The following is a 25467-nucleotide window of genomic DNA, read 5'->3' on the forward strand; positions in this document are numbered from 1 at the left end:
TGAAGTGTTTGTCCGGTGCTGGTCTCCGGTGTCGCCACATTGCCTGCCCTGCGTTCTCTTCCCCTCACATCTATCACGCTCATTTTAGTGAAAATGAGCATGTGTGCATGCTTAATTTCACTAAACCGAGCATACTGGACATGAGGGGAAGAGAGAGCAGGGCAGGTAATGCAGCGGCACTAGAGACCAGCGCTGGACAAATGCTTCAGCTGGCGGAGGTTGGGGACCCCCACCAGCCAAGTTATGTGTGGCAGTGGCAGCAGTGGTGCTTCAGCTGGTGGGGGTTGGGGACCTCCACAAGCTAAGATATGTGCAGTGGCGGCAGAGGTGGTGCTTCAGCTGGCAGAGGTTGGGGACCCCCACCAGCCAAGGTATGTGCAGTGGTGTGGATGGGTGGGGAGCAGTAGGGTGGCGGTGGGAGTGGCAGTAGGGAGGCAGACCAAAATGTGCCCCCCCCCCCCCACTTTGGGCTCTGGCCCGCTCCCATCTCAAGGTCTGGCTATGCCCCTGCCAACTGCACATCCTAAATGGATGCACATAGTTGTAGAATTATCTTGTATGTGTGTACTTTATAAAATATGCTGGTACCTCATAAACCCATCCCAGTTCTGTTCAAACATTGCCCCTGCACATGAATCACATAAAAGTACATGTGCTTTTGTCATAGAAACATAGAACATGACCTCAGATAAAGACCATATGGCCTATCCAATCTACCCAACCATCAGTACCTGAGCTCCTATGGTCAGCTTTATCATATCCATTTTCCACATGGAAAACATACAGAAACCCCAACATATTCATGCAATAGGTAAGAAAAAACAATGGCCTTGATGTTCTTCATCTGAGGTCAAGCTCTTTGGTTTTGCTGTCAACTGAATTAGTTAAATAAGCTACTACTACTTCTGAAAGTTTTTAAAATGGGAAACACAGTATGATCGTTGAATAAGAGCTTTATATGCCTAAAACAAGAATCATTGGCCAATGGAATAAAATCTTTGGAAAACAAGGTTAATTTCTAAAGGCTTTAAGATTGTCAAAGTGCATGAGGAATCCTTACACACTGCAGCTTGCAGATACCAAATTTACAGTCTGGGCTTGCAAACGTGGTGGACAATGGCATTGTTAGACCAAATGTGGCCACAATATGGACGTTACTTGTAACGATTGAAAGCAAAATGCTGAATAAAATTTGCTTAATCGTACAGAAATTTCAGAAGACACATCCGGTTTGGGATGTCCATGCACGGTTAATATTTTCCTTTCTATCCAGATTTATGTTTAACCGCGCTATTTGATATCTCTGAGTGCTGCGGACATATCTAAGGGCTACCAGTACAACATAAATCTTGCACTTCTTAAAATCATTTACAAACAGAAGATGAGAAAACTAGTTTCAAAAAGATACCTGAAGGAGTGCAGTTGTTTTTTTGCTTTGAGTTTTGCCGAGATTCTTTCATCCACGGAAATATTTGTTTGCTAACTGTAGCGGTGGCAGTGGAAGAGGAGTTAGGGGTGGATTTGTTCTTTTTCTGCGTTGAAACATTGTTCGGGTTAGGTGACGAGGGCTGCAAGGATGGCGCCTGCTGCTGCTCATTAATGCTGAGGGGCTGGCTTGCATTCTGACTGGCATTTGTTCGCATGCAGCTACCATTTACATCATTAGTTTTATGGTTAGGGGGTCTGATTGCAGATGTTTGTATTGAACAGGCTGAGCTCTGATAATCATTCTCAATAGTGGACTGTGCATAAGGCTGGTGAGTTGAACTGTAGTTGTAGACGTCTGTTTTGGTGTACGAATAACCTCCAAATAATCCAGAGTTATCATAGTAAGCTGTTTTCTGCATCTTGTTCTCTCGGATTAGTAGGGCCTGGGAACCCTTATCAAATAACATTGATTTTCTTGGTCACGTGTTCTGGTTGCTCCAATCACTGACTGTCAAACGACCTACAAAGGAAAGACAAAGCACCAAAAATTAAACTAGGACTCAGAATGTAGTATAACCAGCCCACAAGTCATTTTTGTTCTTTTTTCCCCAAAATGTAGCTATAAAACTAACAGAAAACAAGTTGTTAATGTTTTTTTTTAATTCATTTCAAATGCTCAGTCCTAAAAACAAAATTATTTTTATGTAAGACATCTAAAACAATTTTTTCATACTCTTTACAATACAATTCAATCTTACAGCATCTCCATAAAGCATTAATTTTGTACTTCCTTCTGTGAATTTCGGTTCTGATCCTGATTTTTCTTCGGTGTTGTGGATTTCTATCTCTCTCTCTCTCCCCCCCCCCCCCCCCCCCCAGCACAAATTGTTTGTCTCCCGGTCTTTATATATTTTTTAGTAACTATCTTTGTTTACCCAGTCATTTTTTTTAAAAAAGGATTCATTCCCTCTGTCTCACTTTGTGTAAGTGTGTGTGCCCCTGCGCGCGCGGGTACACAATCTGCATATGACATGATGGATTGAACCAGAATAAGAACCTGAAAAACCAGAGAAAATTCCAGCTCTATTGAAAGCAACCCCTCTTGTATTTTAATGAATTCTAGCAGTTAAACTATAACCAACGCTATTCAACAACTTTCCTTTGAGCCATAAATAAACCTCATAAGTCAGCTTTCCTCATCTTTTTCTCACCAGACCCCCTACAAATGTGCTAGCATTGTTGAAGATTTTTTTTTTTACCATAAAATATGAACAAATAAGATAGCTCTAAGGGAGATCAACTAATTTAATTTGTAACTGCTTACTAAAACTCATGTTCTGCTTACCTAATAGGGGATGTTAAAGATCCCACTGGTTTGAAATATTTACATCCATTGAAGGAAGGCCATATGAAGACAATAACAAATAAACAAGTAGAGGAATAAGCTTGAATTTTAGTGAATGCAAGACAAGAATTGATGTTACCAGTTACCTTTTCTATGATCTTCGTTTCATATTAGCAGATTAATATTTATCCCATTTATTATATGGTCTTATGATTCTTCTAAAAAGCACAGGCATGATTTTACAAACTAACTGGTGATATGTAACCAATTTAACCGCAATCCTCATACTCCCCCCCCCTATTGTCCTTTAGTCTTATAAAGTCTGTTGGAACATCCTGTTACTGTTAAAAGGGATCTTAAAATAATTAAACAGTGATCAGTTAATTTATGTGATGTAAATAGATTTTCCCAAATAATTATGGCACAGTAATGCATAATTAATCAATTTAATCACTGAAAGATATTCTTTTGCATCCTGACCTCAATATATGAAATACTGTAAATTCAAGGGCCTGTTCAGGATACCATTCCCTCATGCATTGCGTCTAGACAAAGTGTTCAGTTAATTACACTTACCATTACTTTTTGAGAAACTATATAGTTTTTAGCCGGTTTGTAAACTGAATCTCAACAATAGGTAGTTGTAGGTTTATTAAAACTTTATTAGAGTTTAGAAGCCCATCTAAAATTCTTCCCCAAATAGGTAAGGTTTATGTTCTGACCTAAAACCCAGAATGTAGGCTGAACAAAGTTGTCACCCAAGGTGTCCTGAATGTTCCCTTGCAGAGCCAAATAGCACATATTCTAGTTCCTCCATGAATATACAGAACTTTAAAGCTAGCATTTTGAGGTAAAACAGTTGAAAGCATTATTCTTTTCAGAAATACCAAACTGCTTGTGAACTCTGCTTGAACCTAAAAAGGAGGCAATGACCATAAATCACTTGGACAATGGTCAACTATTTCAAGACTCATCTTTTAGGTCGTTTTTCCCCACTTTTACAAGTTTGGAGTTTAAATGAATGGAATGCTGAAAACATTTTTTTTCCAGTTAACCCAGCAATTTTCTGCATTTTATTTGTGGGTTATCCAGTTCCAATCTCAAGCAAAACAGAACTTTTCCAAGACTTTGCAAAAATTTTGGGAAGAAGTCTTGACAGGAACCATATAAAATCTATATTTTTATAGTTCCAGTATATGGGTCAGTTATCTGAGTCTTTGCAAGGGGGTTCCTTCCCTACCCACCCCACCCAATTTTTGCATATGTCTTTTTGCCTAAAGCAATACAATCTAGGAATGAAACAAAAATGAAATGGGTCAAAGCTATTTGATCAAAAAACTCATTTGTGCTTTTTTTTTCACTATTCTCCACACACGTTTAGAGATATGCGCGTGTATGAGGAAAATAAACAAATATTTTGACACGTTTCCTGCTTCAGTTCATCTGATACTCAGATGTATTCGTATTAAGTAATTCAGTGCTTACACTTGCTCACTTCACTTAATTCTGGTAAAGATCAATACCTAATATGATACCGAATAAATAAAAGGCTCTAAGAACCAGCAGTCTCGTGGTTATTAAGCAGCCGGAGCCCTCACAGTGCATATCAATGCACCTGTCATTGTGGTTTGTAACAAAATTTATGACTTCTAGTGCTACGGCAGTAAACGCTTCAGTAAGGAATGAAAAGGAAAACAGTCACCAGGACCTAGTTACTTTTAGAAGTGTAAAACAGACTAAGCGTAGGAGGAAGACCAGTAAAAGAATTCGCTACTCCGCAAATTTTCCCTTGTAAGGGCCCTGAGGGGGATTTATATAAAGTGGCCCAACTGTTTCCCCTTAACTTCTCCTCTTCTGCAAGGCACAAATTGTTGTGAAACCTTCCCCGGATTATAGGAGCATCTCTCTTTTGCAAGGAAAGTGCTATCTTCATGTTCTATATGGAATTTCCTATATACATAATGGAATATAAAATCGGTCAGATGGATTAACTTTCTAGGAGCAGAATAATGGATATAATCTGGTTCCCACTGCCATTGTTAGTCTCACTGCATAAAGGATTTTCAGAGTACACAGTGCTTTGCTTAATGTGCTGGTTCTCTCATTATTTTTAACCCAATCGCTTTTGCTGAAAGATCTAAAGCTGCTTACAGTGTTACTGTGTGTTCGTCAAAAACTTTCAATAGAAACTGTGGATCGTAGTTTTTGACAGTTTTTAAAAATAAAATTCCTTAATGTCTGTGCACTGGAAAACAACAGATTGTTCAAGCTGAACTTTGAAAGGCTCAAAATTTTGCAAAACATATTTTGAGAAACCTTTTGTCAATATTTCAAGCCTGATATTTTCTTGACTTATTTGTAAAGGTATCTTTTGTCATGGGGTGTTTTCTGAATGTAGAATATCATAAAATATCATTTTGATTATACAATTTAATTCTTACATTAATATGCTCTAGGGCACAGTCACATTAAGCTTTCAGTTTCAGTAAAACATACTTTAGAGCTCTATTTGTCTCCTAAGTGCATAGTGGATAAGACTTGCATATGAGGGAATAAAACATGGATACTTGATATTATTATTATTATTATTATTCATTGTTAAAGCTAACTTCCACATTTTAAGAGTATAGACGTCTAGACTAATGTAAGATGTACCCACTTTCTACAGCAAGATAAATGGCAACTCAACTGTACCAATGATATGAAAAAAAAAAAACTCACCACTTTCGGTTTCTTTCTTGAAATTTATATTTAACTCTCTTGGTAGGCTCTTTGGATTTTCTTGGATACTTGGTGGAGGAGCATCTGGAGAGGAAAAGGAAACATTTGAAGAAGAAAGTATCTTTTTAAATCATATACACGTGTGGAAATTATCTATCTGTGTGGTTTCTAAATTATTATTATAACTACTATATGTTACAACTTTTCATTAAAAACAATACACGTTTCAACAAAATAAGACCTTTTGTTAGTATAACATCTGATTGGTTATTGTAAAATACATTAGGACCTTCAAAAAGTGTTTAGTATAAATGTACAATCATGTGGGGATTTAAAATACTTTTTACTTAATGTTATCGTGGGCTTGCCAAGTTATATGTTCGCTAAATGTTTCTGAACAAACTTCAAATGAGCTTCTGAGTTCTAGGAACTGCATACATTTCAAGATACTTTGCATGGAAATTTTTATTACATTGTTCCGAGTTTGATCTACAAAACGAAAGTGAAAATGACAATTATTGTGCTGTTTCTCTACTGTTGTATTTACGGACAAGGTTGAATTCAATTTGGCACTAGCAAATGGAAGACATTGCTAGGGATAACAAAGGAAGTTTAATAAGCAATAGAATGAAAAAGAAAATAAACTGACCAGCATCTGTGCACCATTACACATATTTCATTAAATAATATATAGCAGGGTGGATCCTGTATATTTGATATAACATGTGAAAACACCATACTGTTTCAGAAATTCATTTGTCCTTATTCTCATCTGTATGCGAATTGTAGTGTGGGGGGGGGGCGGCGAGGGAGGAAATCCTTAAAAATTTAAACACAGCTGTTACAAATAATGTTGTATAAAACACGGAAAATAAAGAGCATTAGATCAGAATCGTTGTCCATAAATCACATGTACTGATGTATAAATACACGTTTTAAATCTGATTCATAAATTCTTTGACTAGGTTCCTTGAAAGCAATAAGAATGCCAAGAAAAATCCCACACAAAGAACGGCCGGCCCATTATAAAGACAATATCTAGCCACTATAAGCCTTTGAAATGACCTTTGGCTTGTATAGCAATAACTCACCACTTAATGAACAAACCAACCAAAGAGCCTCCGATAACTCACAACAGAACAGAGCATACAACTTTGTACCAAATTCCCCCTACCCAATGCAGCATTTCCCCCTTCGCAAATCACCTTGATTTGGCCTTTGCAAAAATTATAGTTTGGAAAGTGGATCTCGCCCCACTAGATCCTTAATCCAGGGCCTATCTTAGTAACATCCTATACTAGATTCACCATTGGCGTGGGAGTAGGTCAAAATTAAGGGGCTTTAATTTTTTTTAACTTGAGTTCATTAAGTAGTTACTTTTAGTTACAGAAGAAGAAAATACATGTTTACTATGAACGTTACCCGCCCGCCCCCCCCCCCCCCCAACCGGAGTGCTTCTAATATTGCAAAATGCAAATCAACTCTTTTATCATCATCTGTTGATTGTGACGGTAAGTTTTTGTTCTGTGTCTAATTAGCTATCAACTTCTAATGCTTTTTGCAATTCTAAATACTCAGAAACTGTTCATTTCCATTGCTTGTTCTTGTCATCAATGCCTTGAAATTCACAAATTTTAAAAAGTCGAGGTTTACTACTACTACTACTACTTAGTAGAATGTTCGAAATATTGCAAGGTTAAAAGAGTTGAATATGAGCCACAAATAAAATAAATCTTTTCAGGGACACAAGTTAAAGTTAACTTTCTATTAAAACAAAATTTTCATGGAGTAAATCCTTAGAAATTTTCTTCACAACTTGGATATTATTGAAGTTTGGGTGAAGTTGTAAGTGAGTGCTTCCATGGAGCCAAATGAAATGCTGCTTGCAATAATTGGATTCAGCTGACTAACTTGGCAGGCCGGCAGCTTGGAGGCATACGGCTAAGAAAAATGTCCCTTGCCTTTAACTTCTGATGGAACAGCGCTGGTAGACTTGACAAAGCTACTTTCTTTACCCACTTTTATATTATGTGAATACAAAGATACCCTAGATGTATTCAAGGTAAAATAAATAAATATTTATACTTCTGTGTCAATTTCTACAGAATATTGCTCTTCACAGATATTCCTTATTTATTTATTATTAACTGACGTTTATTTCTTTTACAGAAAAATAAAAGTATAATGAATCATTGTTTGTCTATAGCATATCCTAAGATATGTTGAAAACAATCTATTGTAAAACAATAGTGTGCTCTGTTTATAACAAAGAGAATGTCTAATATTGGTTCTACAATAAGGGACCTAGCGTTTAGATATTCAATGATAATTTGGCAAAAACAAAGGTGAATTTTGTGAGTCCTAGCAACATAACAGAGAGAGCATGTCCGATTGGGTTTGTGAAATGTGTGTAGAATTAAGGTCAACAAATATGTAAAATAAACAAATTATACATGTATTCAAGTTGGGCTCATTTTTCTCTCCAAGTGAAGCCAGCGTTATATCTCTCCACAGCTAGCCACAAATGTATTTGGTCCAATATTCAAGAACAACCTGCAATGTATAAGTCAAGCTTCTTTGCTATAAATACAACATCATATTTATTTAGATCCTATTTGTCCAACATATACTGAGTACTTTCCAGCAAAAAAAAAAAATGCCATTTTAAGTATTCAGGACAATTCAGAGACCAGCTAATCTTACACATTTCTCAATACATTCTATAACTATTTTGTAACCTTGTAAATATTAAGAAAAAATAACTAAATTCAAGATTTACATCCACAGAAAAGATTTATTCAACTGAAAGGACAAGAAATGTTGCTTCATATATTTTTAGTATTCAAGAAACAAAATACAGAAATATTGCCATTAACTTTACTATACACAAACATAAATCAACCCCACTGCTCTGAGACCAGTAGTTCAGGACAAAGAATTAATGCTATGCTCCATCTTACTTTGGCACCGACACTCTTAAAGTTATTTGTGGGTGGGTTTTTCCCTCAATGTTCTTTTCCATATTGAAATTGCAAATTCAACCCCTAAAACTTAATAAATCAAAATATATAGTACCCACATGTGCTTAACAACGTTTCAGGAAGCTGTCACAGCCCTTTAATTGTGTATTACTATTAATTATAGCACATATGTAGGTATATATTAAGGTATTTTATATCTATATTATTTAGATAAAATTGCGTGTTCAACTTTTTAAAGAGTTTGATAATAATGTAGATCACAGAATAAATCATATTTAATACCTTGGTAAAGGTAATAGTAGCATTGTAGTTAAATGTTTCTTTTTTTTCATGCAATTCCTTACCTGTATATCAATTTATCCTAAACCTGGGCGTCTCAGTCTCAGTATCTGTGCCTAGAGTAGCTAGACTATATCCTTCACCCTTTGTCTGCAGACAATACTGTGGTAAACCTGATCCTGCGGTTTTACAGACATTTCCATATACCAGTGCAGACAGTATTCCCGAAAGAATGAAACCAGACTGGGGTTCAACTACCAATAAAAAAAAAAACCCGAAAGGAGCTGGGAATTTGCTGAAAGTCAACTCTTTGCAATCAAAAATACAAAATAAAATGGAGAAAAACCAGATAACTTTAAAAAAAATCATATCACTCATGAAATTGGGGGAAGGGATGAAAGAGAAACCCTTTATAATCACAAATATAGGCGCTGCCTTAAAATCCAAGCATATTTGTTCACGTGATCTGAATACCAGATTATTCTGATTGAGGCTGCAACTTTAACAATCCTTCCTCTTCCAAATAGCCAGAATAGGGGTTCTGGCAAAATTCTTCTAAATATTTCAACAACATGGTTTAGTCTTTATTTCAGGTTTTTAAGTGATTTCGGTTGTTTTCTTCAAGGTGCACATATTAACTATTGTTGTAAGTAATAAACTGCAAAAATGAGCTTTGACATATTCAATAATTCATTTTTATGATACATCTATTTCTAGTAGCTAGTACAGCACACATTTCCAGCTACCTAGAGCAAATACTGAGAAGTGTGCAAAAAAGTGTTTGCATCTGGTAATCCATCTGTTCATTCATGGTAGCTAAGGCATATAGTTGATTACTTGAACTTTGGGCAAGAAAAAGAAATAAAATACTGATTTGAATTTACTACCTAAAAAATCTCTCATAACATTTTCAAAAAGTGTTCACAAACATTTTTAAAGCGAAATGTAATACAGTACAAAGATAGCATCTATATCTACACTTTGCAAAATCTTGTTTCTGAGGCCAACGTCTGTGTGAGTGAGTGAGTGTGGGGCTGGTGTCATTTTAGAGGAATTCACTAATTATCAGTATTTTTCTACCTCTATTGGGTGAAAAAAGGTGAAAAAAATAGGCTCTTACTGTGAAAACCATACAGAACGAATTCTATACAGAAAAGTATCTTGCTCAATTTATCCGTGGCCCTATTGTAAATATGTTTGAATAAAAAAGTATGCATGGAGCGACTTCAGTTTTTTGTTGCATTTAAAGCTTTAAATGTACCTCAAACCTAGTGCTGAGTTATTACCAATATGATGTTTGCTGTGACACTAATATTGCTGTGTAGGGCAACCCATTGCTATACTGAAACATTTATCTAAATTACTTTGGCTTTCCTGACTTTGCAAAGTATTTATAAATAGATTTCTTAGCAATCAGGAATGTGCAATCCAATCCCAACTTTTGAATATTTATTTGTTCCCAACTATAATGTTAAAAGACCATCTGTACTGAAAATATACTTGCATCTCAGTTTATTTATATCAATACTGATACAATATCAATTTTGTCTATAGTATTATTTGTTTATATCTAAACGTCTATATCTATCTATATCCTTCTTTTTGTGTATGTATCTATGCATTCCTATATAAATATTGATATGTGTCACCAAACACTCAATTGTGTGCTTATTGTATGAATCCAAAAATAAAATGTCAGAATTTAGAATGAAGTTCAGATAGTGAGTGTATGAAATACGTTTCTCTAAACATCTTTCCAATAAATAAACAATTCGATGTAAAAAAAAAAGTTTTTGTGTTGTGATCATTTAAGAACAAAATTTTATCAATAAAATGAATTAAAAAAAAAAAAAGATTTCATTTAGGCGATTTGCAGGTAAAATAATTTATGCCACACCAAGTCGACTGGAAAAGCACAGAGGAAGTGTTTATCTTGCTGGATAGTGGGAATCCTGCTTTGCGGGAATTTGTCTCAAGTAAAGGATCTAAGACTTCTTCAATCGTAGCATATGTTCATAGAGCAATAAACCTGAAAGATTTACAATCTCCGTCCGGCCCCCAACAGCCTCGCACCCTTTAAGGAATTACTTACCATGATTTATAACAACTCCGGCAATTGTCAAACTGATAAAATATCATTTGCCATGTGCTGGAATAAACGTTATTATTAAAGGATTTCAGTTTCTGGAGTGGTTTATTCTACGCTGTATTTCTCTAGTCTTTGTTTCCTTCAATCTAAATGTAGTCTTCTTAACTTATTTGGTAAGAATGTATGGTTATTATCAACTGTTAAATTTGCTTCTCAGTCACTACCAAAGCACATAAACATGTATCATCTCTGAATAATTGAATTAATGTATTATTAGTTGAATGTATAATTCATAACATAGAAAACCATGTATCTATTTTGCCAGTAGAAAAAAAAATTGAGTAATAAAAACAGCAACTCCGATTATAGAAATTACTTCTGCGAGGCATGATACAGAATTATTCACTGGCCAGCAAAAAAATATTTTATTTCTAACTATATATGTAAGACTTGTAATAAGTAAATTACACATCAGAACAAAAAGAGTAACCGGTGTGAAGGTAATAACAAGGGTTCCATTTTAAAGGTTGAATATTGTTTAAGAGTGAGACAATGTCTGCAACAAAATGAGGTAAACAGTATTTAATGGAAGTGTTCAACGTTTATTCAGACTTTTCTTATTGATAGGATACACCTATTATCAGCACTAAATATCTTTCTATCCATTTCAGATAGCCCCCCAAAAAGATTAAATAAATGGGTTTTCCTACAGGAAAAATGCCCCTTCCCTTTCTAAGTGCATCATTAATGACTACGGTTGAAGGAGAGGCACACTCGGAAATCATTATCTGGTGGTTAAAGTCTGCCTTGGGTAAAATTTCAACTCAGTTTTATAGCCTTTCTATTATGACGCAAAGAAAAATTTACGACCCTAGCTTGAAAAGAAGTTCAGGGCCTTTTCTCACCGTTTTAAGAATAGGCAGCAGATGCTCTGACAGTCAGTATTGTTCCCAGTAAAACACAAACAACTAGTTAATCTTAAGTCATTTCACCAGGCACACAAATCTTACCATATCCTTTCAATTCTCTGCTATTCTGGTTATCTCTCTACAGAAAAGAAGGAAACTCTCGCACACACTATCATTTTTTTTTTAATGCAAAAGCTTTCTAGAACATAGGTCACTATATCAACCTATACCAACTTCTGACTGTCCTATGGTTGCAATGCAGGAAGCAAAGGGCGCTATTTATCAAACATATGACAGCTAGTTCATTAGGAATATAACTGCAAGATATAAAGTAAAACGTTTACATACCAAATTTCCTTTTTTTCGGCTGCTATGAAAGAGCTAGAAGTGCAGAGAATAGAGACTGCACCCTTTGTATATTATATTCTTGGGATCTCTTCAGTTTTCAAGTCTGATAGAGTCCTTTGCTTGGCAGATTAATGACGACGCCGTGTTTCTTAAGGGACGTGCTGAATTAATTATTTCGTAAATCACGTGGGTCAGGACTTGCTGAATTCTATTCTTACCATCTTCCTTCCACTTTGAAAGTCTACATGTTATGAATAAAGCCTTAAATCTCTTTTTTTCCTGAGGGTTTTATTACAAAATAAAAAAAACTGTGAAAAGGACTAACAAACATGGCCGTTTGGAGCTGTGTGGCTCAGCATTGAAAGGTCCCGATTTATTGTACTGTATAGTGAGTGCTGTTGCTATAGAGTCTGCCGTTCCTTCCCATTCTTTCTTAAACGACTAGTGGTGATATTATATATAGAAGTTTATTGATATAGGAGTAGCAATAGAGGAGGAGCCATTAACAAGATGGTCATATTATAATGATAAAATTAGTCTTTACATTTCAACTGGTTTTGTATCTATAAATATACATACATATTAGACATATATACATATTTCCTATACATGTCTGATTTTAGTTTATTATTAACCTGCAAAATAACATTTTTTTCTGTTCAAGTAGTTACATATACGTTTTAAGAAAAAAACATCATTTGAGTAATATCTGTGATATCAATAATGCAGTTAGTCTTATTCTCCTCTGTATTACTGATAGGGAAGATAATGAATGATTAGCAGTTTTAAAAGTTTGATAATAAAATAGAAGGCAGTTTAAGGTGCTTCTTAAGAACAGTTGGCTGAGTAATAGAAAAATCAAAATAAACAATTTCCACACATTCAGTATTTTTTTTTTGTCAAGTCCCGCTCACTCTGTTTTGACCTCAGGAAGGGCGCATAACTCCCGAAAGCTAGTCAAGAAATGCATTGTATTACCTTGGACCAATAGAAAACTGCCACCCCCCCCCCCCCCCCCGTTTTTTTTATTGACTTTTATTTCCTTCCAAGTTAAATGTTCAAATTTGGAAAGGCCTTATATGTATATAATTCCACAAATGCCTTTTGCAATGAACTGTATCAGCTGGAACCAAAATTTTTACAGATGAGGAAAGACCAATTTGGTTGATGCTCTTCTGTAACCCAAATAAGTAAACATTACTGTAGTTAATATTGCTAATAAAATGTAATAGAAAAACATGATAATGGAGTTGGAATTATATGGGAAACATTTAAGTATTACATAAGACACATTACCTTCAGCGTTAGAAAGGGAAGATGCATATTGTTAAAGGTATGTTTGAACAGAGGGATGGATGACAAATTGTGAAATGTAATTTATATCTCTCCCATTTTATTATGTCTATAACCTAGAAGATATTTCAACATAACTTCAGGTAACAATGAGTATAAATCATAATTTTAAGCCTAGATGACAAAAGCATTGGCAGAGTTTATGAATATACATAAAATATTACCAGGTGATATATGGGTGACGGGGTTACCCTTCAGAGAAAGTGTTCTCCTTCCAAATTAGTTAAGACAAAATAAGACAATAAAAATCCTAGTAAATGACAAAAGAACTACTGAAGTTAATACATACCTCACCTTAATATCTGTTCTGTAAAGTAGTTAGTAATTCAATTACTTAAAAATGGACGTAAGTGAATTAGGTCAATGATTCAATACTGTAGGGCTGTTTACTTTTCTGAACATCCACAAAATGAGCAGATGTAAGTAAATATGTGCATATAGAAGCTGCATGGTACCCTAGAAATGTTTTCAGCTTCTTTAAGTTCACAGAGATGACGTTTTACTGTTTTATACAGTCAAATGGACTGGCTGATTTATGCAGCAAGAAAAATTAAGAGCTCAAACAGGATATCTCTGCTATATACATATATATTAATATTTCAAAAGAAGGTCGTTTTTGGAACTTTTATAGTTAAGAGATATTAGCGGTAGATTAGTTTCCTTATACTGAGAATATTGCTGTAATTGTACATAGTTTTCTTTCTTGCTTGCTTCTTTCAATAATTAATAGCATTCTGCACGTGGTTTACATTTATAGCTACCTATTCAATATCAAATAGTGAATTTTATTTTATAGCACCTTAAGAAGCACAGTATTTTTGAAAGAAAATAGCCTAAGACTTATAAGAATATACTTAAGAATTGCAAGTTACATTAAAAATAACTTGGCAATAAAGAACGTTCTTTTACTAATGCTGAATCTGAATGCTGTCTATGTCTAAAACAAGGGAGTTAGGGTCCAAAAGGTCAAGGGTTTAGAGGTCAGTTCTCCAGGCTGAAATACATCTAATCGAATAGAAAATGTGTCCTCTGGATGAACCTGTTTCTGTAGTTTAGCCGAACTTCAGTAAAATACCTTTCAGCTTCTCAACGTGAAGGCGTTAGAAAAAAAAAGGTCTTTTCTATGTATGGACTCTTGTGCTTTTTGTCATAGAAACAATGGCCAGAATAATGCAGGAAAATCCATCTTTAATATCAAGACTGGGTGTATTTAAATATTCGCTAAATAGGGATGAACTAAATCTTCCTATATTTATACTATATGTCTATTTAAATATTACCATGAGCTAGTCTTAGAATATTAAAATTGCGCATAAAAACTATAACGAATTATTTTCATATTAAAGTTTCAACGGCTACATTTGAGGACAAGAGGAAAAAATGGTAGGATTTTATGATAGATAAACAGGAAACAAGTAGTGGAATATTTGGTTAAAATAAACTATGAACCAAAATTATAGAACCTGGCTTTTATTCCACCATCTTTTTTTTCCTTTGTCTATTTATGTAAGAGTTTTCTTAACTCCTAATATTCACAAACACTGTCTACTTTTAGGAATTTTAAGGAACTTATGCAAAATCTGATTTATTTAACTCAGAATTTAAATAAACTAAAAAAATGTGTGCAGAATAAAAATGTTAGAATGTAAACTGTCTGTATTCCCATTTTGGCAGTGCATAATGTTCTCATATTTCATTTGATTTTAGCAATTACAGTTAAGGCAGATATTTTAAACTTAGATGAGACAGAATGCAGAAAGTAAAATACATTTCTATCAGTTTCTCAGATTTTAGCTGAAAAATAAAAGAATAATTATACTAGGACACTTTACAAAAAATAAATGCAGATACAATCAAAAATAAAATTGACTATTGCATATCGCTCTGTTTTAACTATCGGGGACTCCTGAAAATTAAATTTCCTGTGGTGTAAAAAGACAAGTCACACAATATTCCAGATTTCTAATAAGACAACGCAGTACTTTAATAAAAATACGAACATACATCAGTAATTATTTTCCGAAGTTTGATTTGTACACAAATGTTTTAAACAATATCATAAAATGGTTTACACGTGCCACCTATCTAATACCAGTAAAAGCGTTTTACAGGTTTTGGTAAATAAGGAAAGAGTGGTTTAAAATATAGCACTGAAAAAGGAATATAATCTGAGCACACTTTGTAAAAGCCGATTGTTTCCTTTGTTAATACCATATTTTAACTAAAAGGTTAGAAACGTTCATATTTACAGGAAAAAAGAGGCACAAAGAATTCTAAATTTAAGGTTAACTGAGTGTTACACATCTAAATCATGAACTACAACAAATATTGAACGTTTCATCGTTTCTTCTTTTCGTATTTGGTTTTTAATTATTATTCCAAATTTTGTAATTAAAAATAAATAAATAATATAGCATCCTAAAATAAAATAACCCGTTTATGATCTGACACACCCCTCTTTTGTGTCTATGCAATAGATTTGTTTGTTTGTTGTTTTATTAAAACGAACAAATGGCCGTGATGATACCAAGAGAGGTAAAGCAGCGCCAGAAATTTTCGTTCTATACTTGCCCAAACGCATCAAAGAAAGAAACTGCACATTGAGCAGAGATACAGACTGATATCAGCTTACTGTGGAAGTTATTAGGTTGTGCCAGGAGGCAATGCAAACAAAGTCCAGAGTATCTGAATTTCGCTTCCTTGTGTACAATAGTACCTTTAAAAGCAAGCTAACAGTCCTTGAGACTTTTTGCTGATGCATGCTTGTTCTGCTCGAGTAGTGTCTATTATATGTCCTAAAGTTCAGGAGCAGAGGCTAAAATTAAAGTTTAAACTTCTATAAAGTTGTCAGTTCAGTCTGAAGATCTTTGGAAACAGTCTGTAAGTGTTGGGTAGGACCAGATGAAGAAGATTTACCCTTTGTGTTCGGCAGTTTGTGGTCTTTTTTCCACTTCATTCTTCTGTTCTGAAACCAGATTTTAATCTGGCGTTCAGAAAGGCACAACGTGTGAGCAATTTCAATACGACGACGCCTTGTGAGATACCTGTTAAAGTGAAATTCTTTTTCCAGTTCTAGGACTTGCTGTCTTGTGTAAGCAGTTCTTGATCGTTTTGGTTCCCCTCCGGTATAATTTGGATTTACTGCAAAACAATATGTATAACTTTTAGGATATCAACGTTCTAGAGGAAAAATTAGTAATAACATTATACAGTTAAATTATATTTTACAATGCTAAGTTTACAAAGATGCAGATTTCATGCTTTAAATAATTTGGAAACTCTATCTCCATATGCCTCATACATCTAAGATGGAGTTTTCTCGTGTACAGAGAAAGAGCCACATGGCCAACGGCCTATTTCCTCAGCAATAAAAATTTATGGTTAGTGTAATTGCTCCTTCAGTTTAAAACCTCATAAATTATTCTTAGAATAGCTTCTTAAAACCACACCGAAAGGATTAGTAAATTTCTAGAGGAGAACAGGCAAGTAAGAACTTGATCCTTACCCGAGTTCACATGTACTTTCTTCATCCAGGGGTAAACTATTGCTGGTTGTTTAATTACTGTTCCATTTTGATTCTTGATGTTTTGTTGCTGGCTGCAGGAGCGGGAGTTGGGCAAGGAAGGTGGACAGTGGTCTGCTGAAACGGGGAAGTGACTCTGGGGGCCGGGCTGCTCCTGCCCGTGACCCCGCGGCTGTACTGCAGAGCCCTGGGCATTGCTACAGCTAAAGGATTCTTCGCTGTAGTTTGACCGAGGATAGATTCCCTGATGCTGAAAATCGGAGCCTTGCGAGGCACTGTAATAGTCTGAACTCTGTTCTGCTAGGTAGCCATTCTGTAAATATTCTTCGCAAGGAGGAAATTTGGGATCCACATACTTAGAGTTCACCATATAGGAACTCATGGCCATTAATTTCTGAAGGTAGAAAATACTAATTTTTCTCGCGTTGTCTTTTTTTCTCCTTCCATAGAGCCCTCCTACTTGCTGTCAACTGAATAAAGTTAGGTATCCATGTGACTAAGTCAGCCAATGGGGGAGCAGGGTGTTTATCACGGGATTTGTGTGCACCTTATAATTTTAGCACATTTAACTAAGTAATATACGCTTAATAAAGTGATTACATTTCATATATTTATCTTATAAATAGTGTTTTAATTTATTGAGAACATTCATCAAAATGATGACTATTCTTACTGATTTTCATGTAATTCAGTCTTTGTCTGACTCTCCTAAACTCTGGTATCCTTATCTATTGCTCAGTTATAATCCAACATAATTTGTAAGGTTCGATAGTAAAATATTGAAGGAGTAAATTTCCTGCAATTGTACTGCAAGTGGGTGAAAAGAATTGGTAAGGAGATCCAGGAAAGAAAAGACATCAAACAGGAGGCTAATGTAGTGTACAATAGACCTGTCTTGGCTTTGTCTTTCAGAGGTCATTCAAAAGTTACTAGGATCTAGTCAGGTTGAAAAAATTAGGCAATGAGTAACTCCTGGTTTACTTTTCCACACATTAATACGGAAAATCATACATACAACCAGAAAACAATCATTTAAAAAACTAAACATGCAGTTTTTAACAGTTTGGCTGAAGTGGGAATTAAACTATTAAAGTATTCAATCTGCAGCTAGATGAATGCAATCTACATTAATATTATTGGTTAAGTACAGATAGAATATTTTTGACATTTTTTGTTAATATTATATGACATTTTGTTGTTATCTAGATAAAAATTAAATTCATAGGAAACTCGTGGTTCCTATGATGGAATCAAAATGATGTCATTATATCATTGTTTTAATATGATGATATTTAATCTGAATGTTTATTTTATGTGACTGGTATGGCTTTGACTGACATTTAGATCTTTAAATAATCTGGTTTTTATTGCTATTTGCAACACACAATAGATACATATTATTTTATGTTGTAATACTTTGCAAATTAAATGACATAATACTTGTATATTCCTTTAATATTGGGTGCACTTTGCTATAAAAATGTTTAAAGTTTTTAGACTTTTGAAGAATATCGAAGTTTTTGCATCGACCATATATTCCCCTAGAATCGAATCTGTGATTATATAAACACCACACAAATTCGGTTCTACAGGGTACATATAGACAACGTAATAACATTGCTTTCATCTACCTCTTTCCCATGATCACAGCAACTTTCTGACTCATGTGGTTTCTGGAAACCAAACTAATATTTTTTTTCGGATAAATACTAAAGTACTGATTGGTGGAAGTATGTATTTTCATAAATAGTTCCGATAAACCGTTCACAGCTTAGAGACTCAAAATATGAAGGACTTTGATAAGATTTTGTCAAAGAGCACAAAGTTCAACACCTGAAATAATAATAGTTTAATGTCCAACAGCAACAAAATAAAGTATAAATATAGACAAATAAGAAAACAGGCAGTTCATTGAGGCTAATATTAATTTAGAAAGTTTCATTTATTATTATGAAAATAGTTACAGAAAATGTTTTATATAAATATATCTGAAAAACCTTAAAAAGAAAAAATATACCTGAAAAACCTTAAAAAGAAAGTAGATTTAAGCTATTTATTTTTCTTCATCTACTAACGAATATAACACAAAATAATCCCAAATTTTACCTTCTGAGGCTCTGCTGTATTGCTTTGTCGATGTTAGTTGCACACAAGCCAAAAGACAAAATCTGGTATCAACTGTCGTTAGATTTTTAGCGTGGTACCGTTTATGATGAAGGCCAGGGCGAAAGGTCATTTGAAATCATTTACAAACATATCAAAAAGTTTCATTATTTTAAGTTGCCGACAGCCGCACACAAGAGTACAAAAGTTCATGAATTGTGCCTGACCTAAGTGCTTAATGCTATTCTCCGCTTAAACTTTTACCTTTCCACATACTTAGATCCCAAAATATTCACAAAAACGATATGTTACTTTACCGTCGTAAGCTTTAGTGGGGGACTTTTTGGTAACTAATGTGAAATTAACGTTTGCTAATATGGAATACATTTTAAACTAACAGGTTATGAGCTGTTATCTCACGCTTGTCTTTCTTAATACCAACCATAAACCCAGACTGATTAGTAACTGTTCTATTCTACCAATCTCACTGAAGATCGGATTACTGGATCATCTGGAACTTTTTGCATTGATTTTTAGGAACTTGGATGTTTTAATATGAAATGCTCTGATCTGACAGCCAAAGGTTGAGTAGCTCAATGCCTAACAGTATATATTGATTGTTATTGTTGTTGTTATTAGTTGCAGTAATATTAATATTACCTTATAAACTGAGTTTTATTTGAGTTCATGTATAAACATTTGATTTGGAAATCTAACTCTTTAAAAGCTTGAATCGTTCACATTTTCATATTTCTTAGACTCTGTGACCTGTATTTCACCTTATTGAGGGACTCGCTCAGACAGGTCAAAGCCAAAGAGTTATTGATGAACAAAGCGTTAAATATTCACCTCCTGTTCACTGCCCATACAAGTGCTTTTGATCTGTCAGCCTTTTTGTGGCCTTGTTCATGATCAGTGTGTTCGACCTAAGCTTTTGAAAGAAAAGGGCTTCATAGCAATAGAAAAAAAAAAAATATATATATATATATAATTTTGTCCAGCTATTAATGTGGAGGTTTTTAATTCAAAGATTACCAAACACCTAGAAGAAGGAAGCAGAAAAATAATGGAAGCATTTAGCTAATTCCTGTAATTCAGAGAAATCTCCAGAAGTAACCATGTACTTGCTGTAAAATCAAACTAATCTCTTGAGAAGCAACCCTAGTGTCAGGACAACATAATATTCATCCTTCAAATAAATAGAAAATAACGTTTCTTTATACTATCCAGTATAGATAGTGCTTAAATGAAAGGAGGAATTGCAGCCGAATTTTCTGACAGGAAGCACCTTTTGCGGTTTCATTTTAAATTGCAGAAAGAAAATTGCCAGAAAATTTTCACCAAAGTCAACAATTATTTTGTTTCTACTGTCACCTATAGAAATTTGTATGGTAGGCCTTTTTGTGAATTTATACACACGTAGGGTCTAATGTACTAAGGGAAAATGTATCGGAAAACGGTTAGTGCACAGGGCCTTTAATAAGATATATATATATATATATATATATATATATATATATATATATATATATATATATATATATATATATATATATATAACGGATAATTAATTCGCTTTACTTCCATTTATTTCTCAGAAAATTGTAAATATCCTCGATTTATACAGTGACAAAATCTTTAACTTCGCACTAATCGTATATTCCAACCAATAATTAATACTTTACTACATCACATGATAACACACATCGAGATAAGTTAATTGTCAAGGCGTTCCAAGAAACTGCAGTGAAATAGTAATTTACCCGTTTCCTAGTTTTTAAATCAAAAATTGTCTAAACAAGTTCCCTCTTTCCTTCCCCGAAAAACAAAAGAAAAATCATCAATTATACTCAAGCACAGGAAGGTGCTGTACAGTTTAGTGTATGCATGGGATAATACTGCTAATTACAGTTGGAACCAATCCAAAATCTCTCTCTCTCTTATTATTATTATTATTATTATTATTGTTGTTATCATTAAGCTCTCTCTCTATTATTATTATTATTATTACAACAACAACAACAACAACAACAACAACATAATAATAATAAGCTCACAGCCTCACAGATAAAGTGTCAATCCTTCTCCAGATCACAATAAATAAAATTGAAATCTACACAAGGATATGAAAGACAACATTACAGGTATCTAAACTTCCTCCAACAACAATTCCATTCATTGACGTCAAGATAATAGAAAATACTTCTGATCTTTGACTAATTATCAAAAATTTAAAAAAATATTACAGTACTTACCGTACTTGTTCTTCCATTGTGAAGAACCTGTTGCAACAAAAATGTGCATTGTTACATCCCAAGCATATATATTAGAAAGTTTACATAGAACACTGGAACATTCATAGGGAAGCATAGATCCTTTAAACACCTTCTTCTGTCTTTTAGAAATAAAGTTTTGTTAAAGTAGAACTCCTAGGCCTATTTCTCACCAATGTAGTCCAAAGCGTCCTAAAGTGATTGTTTTAGCATATTAAGCACATTACTGTAGTCTGATATTTCAGCAACAATAAGAGAAAGATAGAAGAAAAAGGCACTTGGAAGTATATGAAAAATAGATTTAGCTCTGAAAAGTTGTGAGTTCAACCTGTCATAGTATCACATTCACTTTGAATTCATTAAGGATTATGATTCAGTCACCATATGTTTGAGGTTCTATATTAGACAAAACTAACGACTCCAAAGGTCTGTTTTGAATGCTTAACCTTTTCCGTTAGCATATATCGCCCCCCCCCCCAAGAATAGATTTGAGTGATGTATAAACTAGCTTACATATGCAAACAACAAGTAAAAACACTTTAGCAAGCTGTAGATGCTAAATATTCAACCTTACTTTGATATATTGTTTAATTGTTCTAAACTATATTTTAGTTTGGACTAAATTGTAAAATTTGCCCTACATCCAGAACTAGTCAAATAGATATCTTGCATAGTATTGCCTTTTACTGTATAGACTGCCCTTTCGCAATTTGCCTATTAGAAAAGTCCCTATGATGCCAACATATAATAGCGTACGAAAATGCAATCAGCACTTCAATATATCATAATGGTTTAAATTGCAACGTTCCATGTATAAAGAAAGTTGTTTAATTTGCATCTACTTTTTCGGATATATCTTGTCTTGGACCAAAAACAGCGAATGATTTCCGGAGACTTAACAACAGTAGAGAAACTCGATATCGTCTTTCGGGATGTTACATAGGCAATAACAGACTTACTCTGCGCTTTTCAAGTGGAAAGGGAAACCTCACAGAAGAAATGCCTCTGTGTTCCGAATCCGGCAGAATGTTCCTTTGCAAATACTGCCTCTATTACTGCTTCAAGGAACTAAAGCAACTCCACTTGTATGGCTTAAACTAATTTATGGTGGGAATTATATTTTGGCTTGTCAACTCTCAAGCCATAAAACAAAGTTTATTGGAATCACGTGCTTCTAAATAGCCACTCAGGACTTATCTCTATGAAACCATAAATAACCTTCCGCTTTAAACTTTATTCACTAAAGGTTCAATAAAAATGCTCCATAACATTTAAATACATGAACAACTATCCAAAAAGTATCAAGGATGTATGAAGAACTGAATTGTTGTGAAACATATTTGACAAAAAAATGTAAATCACAGTATCTGCCCTAGTGGGTGAAATGAAACTGCGGTTGAAACAGTAAAATGAGCTCTTCAAGTAATTCTATCTGCTTTTCTTTTAAGAACCAAGTAACATTGTTTTAAACTAATACAGACTAGGCCCGGGTGATGCAAAACTAATTACAATACAAAGAGAAAATCCTTTATTTATCTTTTGAACTGGAAGCTTGTAAGTTGTTTTTTTATTTTGTCTAACACCAACAGCTAGATCTTAGATGTGCTTTTACTAACCCCATTGTCCAGAGGTTCTTACCAAAATGTCACGTGAATCGGATTGATATGATTTGCCTGTGTTTTAAATCTTTTACAAGTGACCAAACTGGTTAAAACAGCAAAGATCTAAGACTTTGCAAAGTGAGAAAAACCAGGAACATTCCACAATGAAATCTTTGATAACTGAAACTTTCGGGTAATAAAACAATAAAACAGCCTTGGTGTGAAGTGGATGGGGTGTGAGCAACCAAAGCAGAATTTCAAGGGTTCTAAACACAGGAAGTCAAATGTCTCTTTTATTGCCAACATAGTCGCTGTTTGTGTACATAGGACTGACCATTTATTTAATAAGGAACAACCCATAAAATTACATTGCTATGCATTTGCATACTAAAGAAATAAACAAAACTGAGATTGAAATCAGCAGATGTATTAAATTTGATCGTATGCAAACATAAAAAGGACATGAAGAAAGAACACTTTCACCCGAATAAAAATACAACAAATTAGCCTACTCTTGTTATCATTACAGTTGATATATGTAAAAAGCAAATATAAATGCATGTGTATATATTGAACATTGAATATTAAAGCTTTGTGTCAACAACCTGATAAATGACACATAGACACACACACACAACTTTGTTTTATAGAAATATTAAGAAATGCAAGCATGGAAATTATTTCTCAGGTAATGTTTCATTTAAATTCTTTAGTAAATTTAAAAGAGTGATCAAGTGTATTATCCAAGCCTAATGCAAGGAATTATAATAAGCATTGAAGCGTAGATTTTATTCAGTCTGTTTAAATTTGCCACGGATGATGAACTCTGTCATGAGATCTGAATTTTAAAGAACTATTGTTCCCAGCATACTACATAGCTGAAGTAATCTTATATGACATATTATTTAGCATTATATGATATATTTAGCATGAAATAGTAAATGTAACTAAATTACACTTCCACATAATAATTGTGTTTACATTTGTCGTCTCTATTTCTTTCTCCCTGTAAAAATATATAGTGTTACTGTCAACACAGTGTTAAGTAGCTGACATGCCAAATGTTCCAGTTTTCAAAAGGTTCCTTTCAATGGCATTCATAGACAGAATGAAAAAAAAAAAAGCACATATGATGAACGTGCAAAATGTTTTGTATATGCAAACACTGGTCAGATATATCTAAATCTAGGCTCTGTACCTATACATGATGTGCAGAGCAGCCCCTGTCAGACATGCTGGGGCCCAGGGCAGAAATTGGGACCACAAGGCCCTCTTGCAAGCTGTGTCTCCTTCAACTAGGCTGGGGGGACCTCTGTGACATGGGGGACCCAGGGCAATTGCCCTGTTTGTGCTTCCTCCTCCAACGTCGGCAATGATTATCTAAAACTGAGATTTACTAAAAGACACTACTGCATTACCACACATGTATTAGGAGTTGTTTACTGGAGGTCCAATTTTATGCAATAGGACCTACTTATTAAGAGCAAGCATTAGCAGTGTTAGTGCAGCTAATGTAGTAGTGCACCTTAGTAAACCTAGCCTTAAAGTGTCTATAAGAAGCATCTGAATAGTGCTCATTTCACAATAATTAAATGGATTTATTGAATCAAGCAAAATAAATAACGCCTGGATGTCATTGTAAATTGACTGTTGAGGTCTCATCGTTCCCTTCTGGGTGTCTCAGGATGCTCTAAAGGCTAAAGCAGGATAGACTCCACCTACTGTTGATTGCCAGGGTATCCTAATTAGTAATGTTTTAAAAAAATATATGGTAATAAAACCTTTATTCTTTATCCTAGAGTCCAACGGAAAAGTTTCCATCCAGTCGACTAACAATAATCAATTACCTTACTGGAAATTGAACTTCATAAAATACCTATTTGTCAAAACTACATAGTATGTGTGTAGGTCAAGACCACCGGTCTTGACTTCCGGAGGTGGCCGGTTCAAATCCCGCTGCTGATCCTTGTGATCTTGGACAAATCACTTAACCCTCCATTGCCTTAGGTATAAAATTAGATTGTGAGCCCTCCAGGGCCAGGGAAATACCCGACTACTAAAAAAGGTGTGCGCAAAATCCAAAATATTAAATAATAAAAACACTGATTCACAGCTACAGATAATAAACTGAGTTTCTATTTTCTCAGAATTTCGAGGTATTTCTCATTCGTGCATTTGTTTTCCTTGTCTAGCACAGGTGTGCCAAAAGGCATAAATACATCCTGGAACCACATATACATATCGGTGACCTCATGATTATGCAAAATTTGTTATTATGCAATAGCATGAAGCTTTCAACATTTGCCATACAGTACTGCTTCCTTGACCGTGCATGAACCGAAGTGGGAGTGGTGTAATTACTGATTATGAAGGATTTTTTTAAAGATTGCTTAACTACTTCAGAAAGTGACACTCACTGCCACTCCTAAGCATTGCTACGAAAGCAGCCGCCTCTCTTCATCTGACCTTAAATAGGCTATGACTATTTTGATATGTCTGTTCATTGCCCTTAGAA

General features: G+C 34.4%; 1 protein-coding gene across 6 annotated transcripts in view; it reads right to left on the minus strand.

Annotated features, from left to right (window-relative positions):
* Positions 1-25467, minus strand: part of HOXD3 (homeobox D3) — a 48217-nt gene that overhangs the window by 12545 nt on the left and 10205 nt on the right. The window contains exons 1-4 of one of the 6 annotated variants that reach the window (XM_030208803.1): positions 22311-22423; positions 21334-21360; positions 5495-5578; positions 1409-1948 (exon numbers count right to left, since the gene is read on the minus strand). In XM_030208803.1, coding sequence (XP_030064663.1) covers positions 1409-1895 — 487 coding nt within the window. In that variant the 5' untranslated portion in view covers positions 1896-1948; positions 5495-5578; positions 21334-21360; positions 22311-22423. Of the gene's footprint in view, positions 1-1408; positions 1949-5494; positions 5579-12099; positions 12162-15280; positions 16594-16957; positions 18443-21333; positions 21361-22310; positions 22424-25467 lie in introns of those variants that run through there. The other 5 variants (XM_030208808.1, XM_030208804.1, XM_030208806.1 and 2 more) reach the window with 5 other exon arrangements.

Source organism: Microcaecilia unicolor, chromosome 7, assembly GCF_901765095.1.
Source record: "Microcaecilia unicolor chromosome 7, aMicUni1.1, whole genome shotgun sequence".
In the NCBI taxonomy this organism is placed as follows: Eukaryota; Metazoa; Chordata; class Amphibia; order Gymnophiona; family Siphonopidae; genus Microcaecilia; species Microcaecilia unicolor.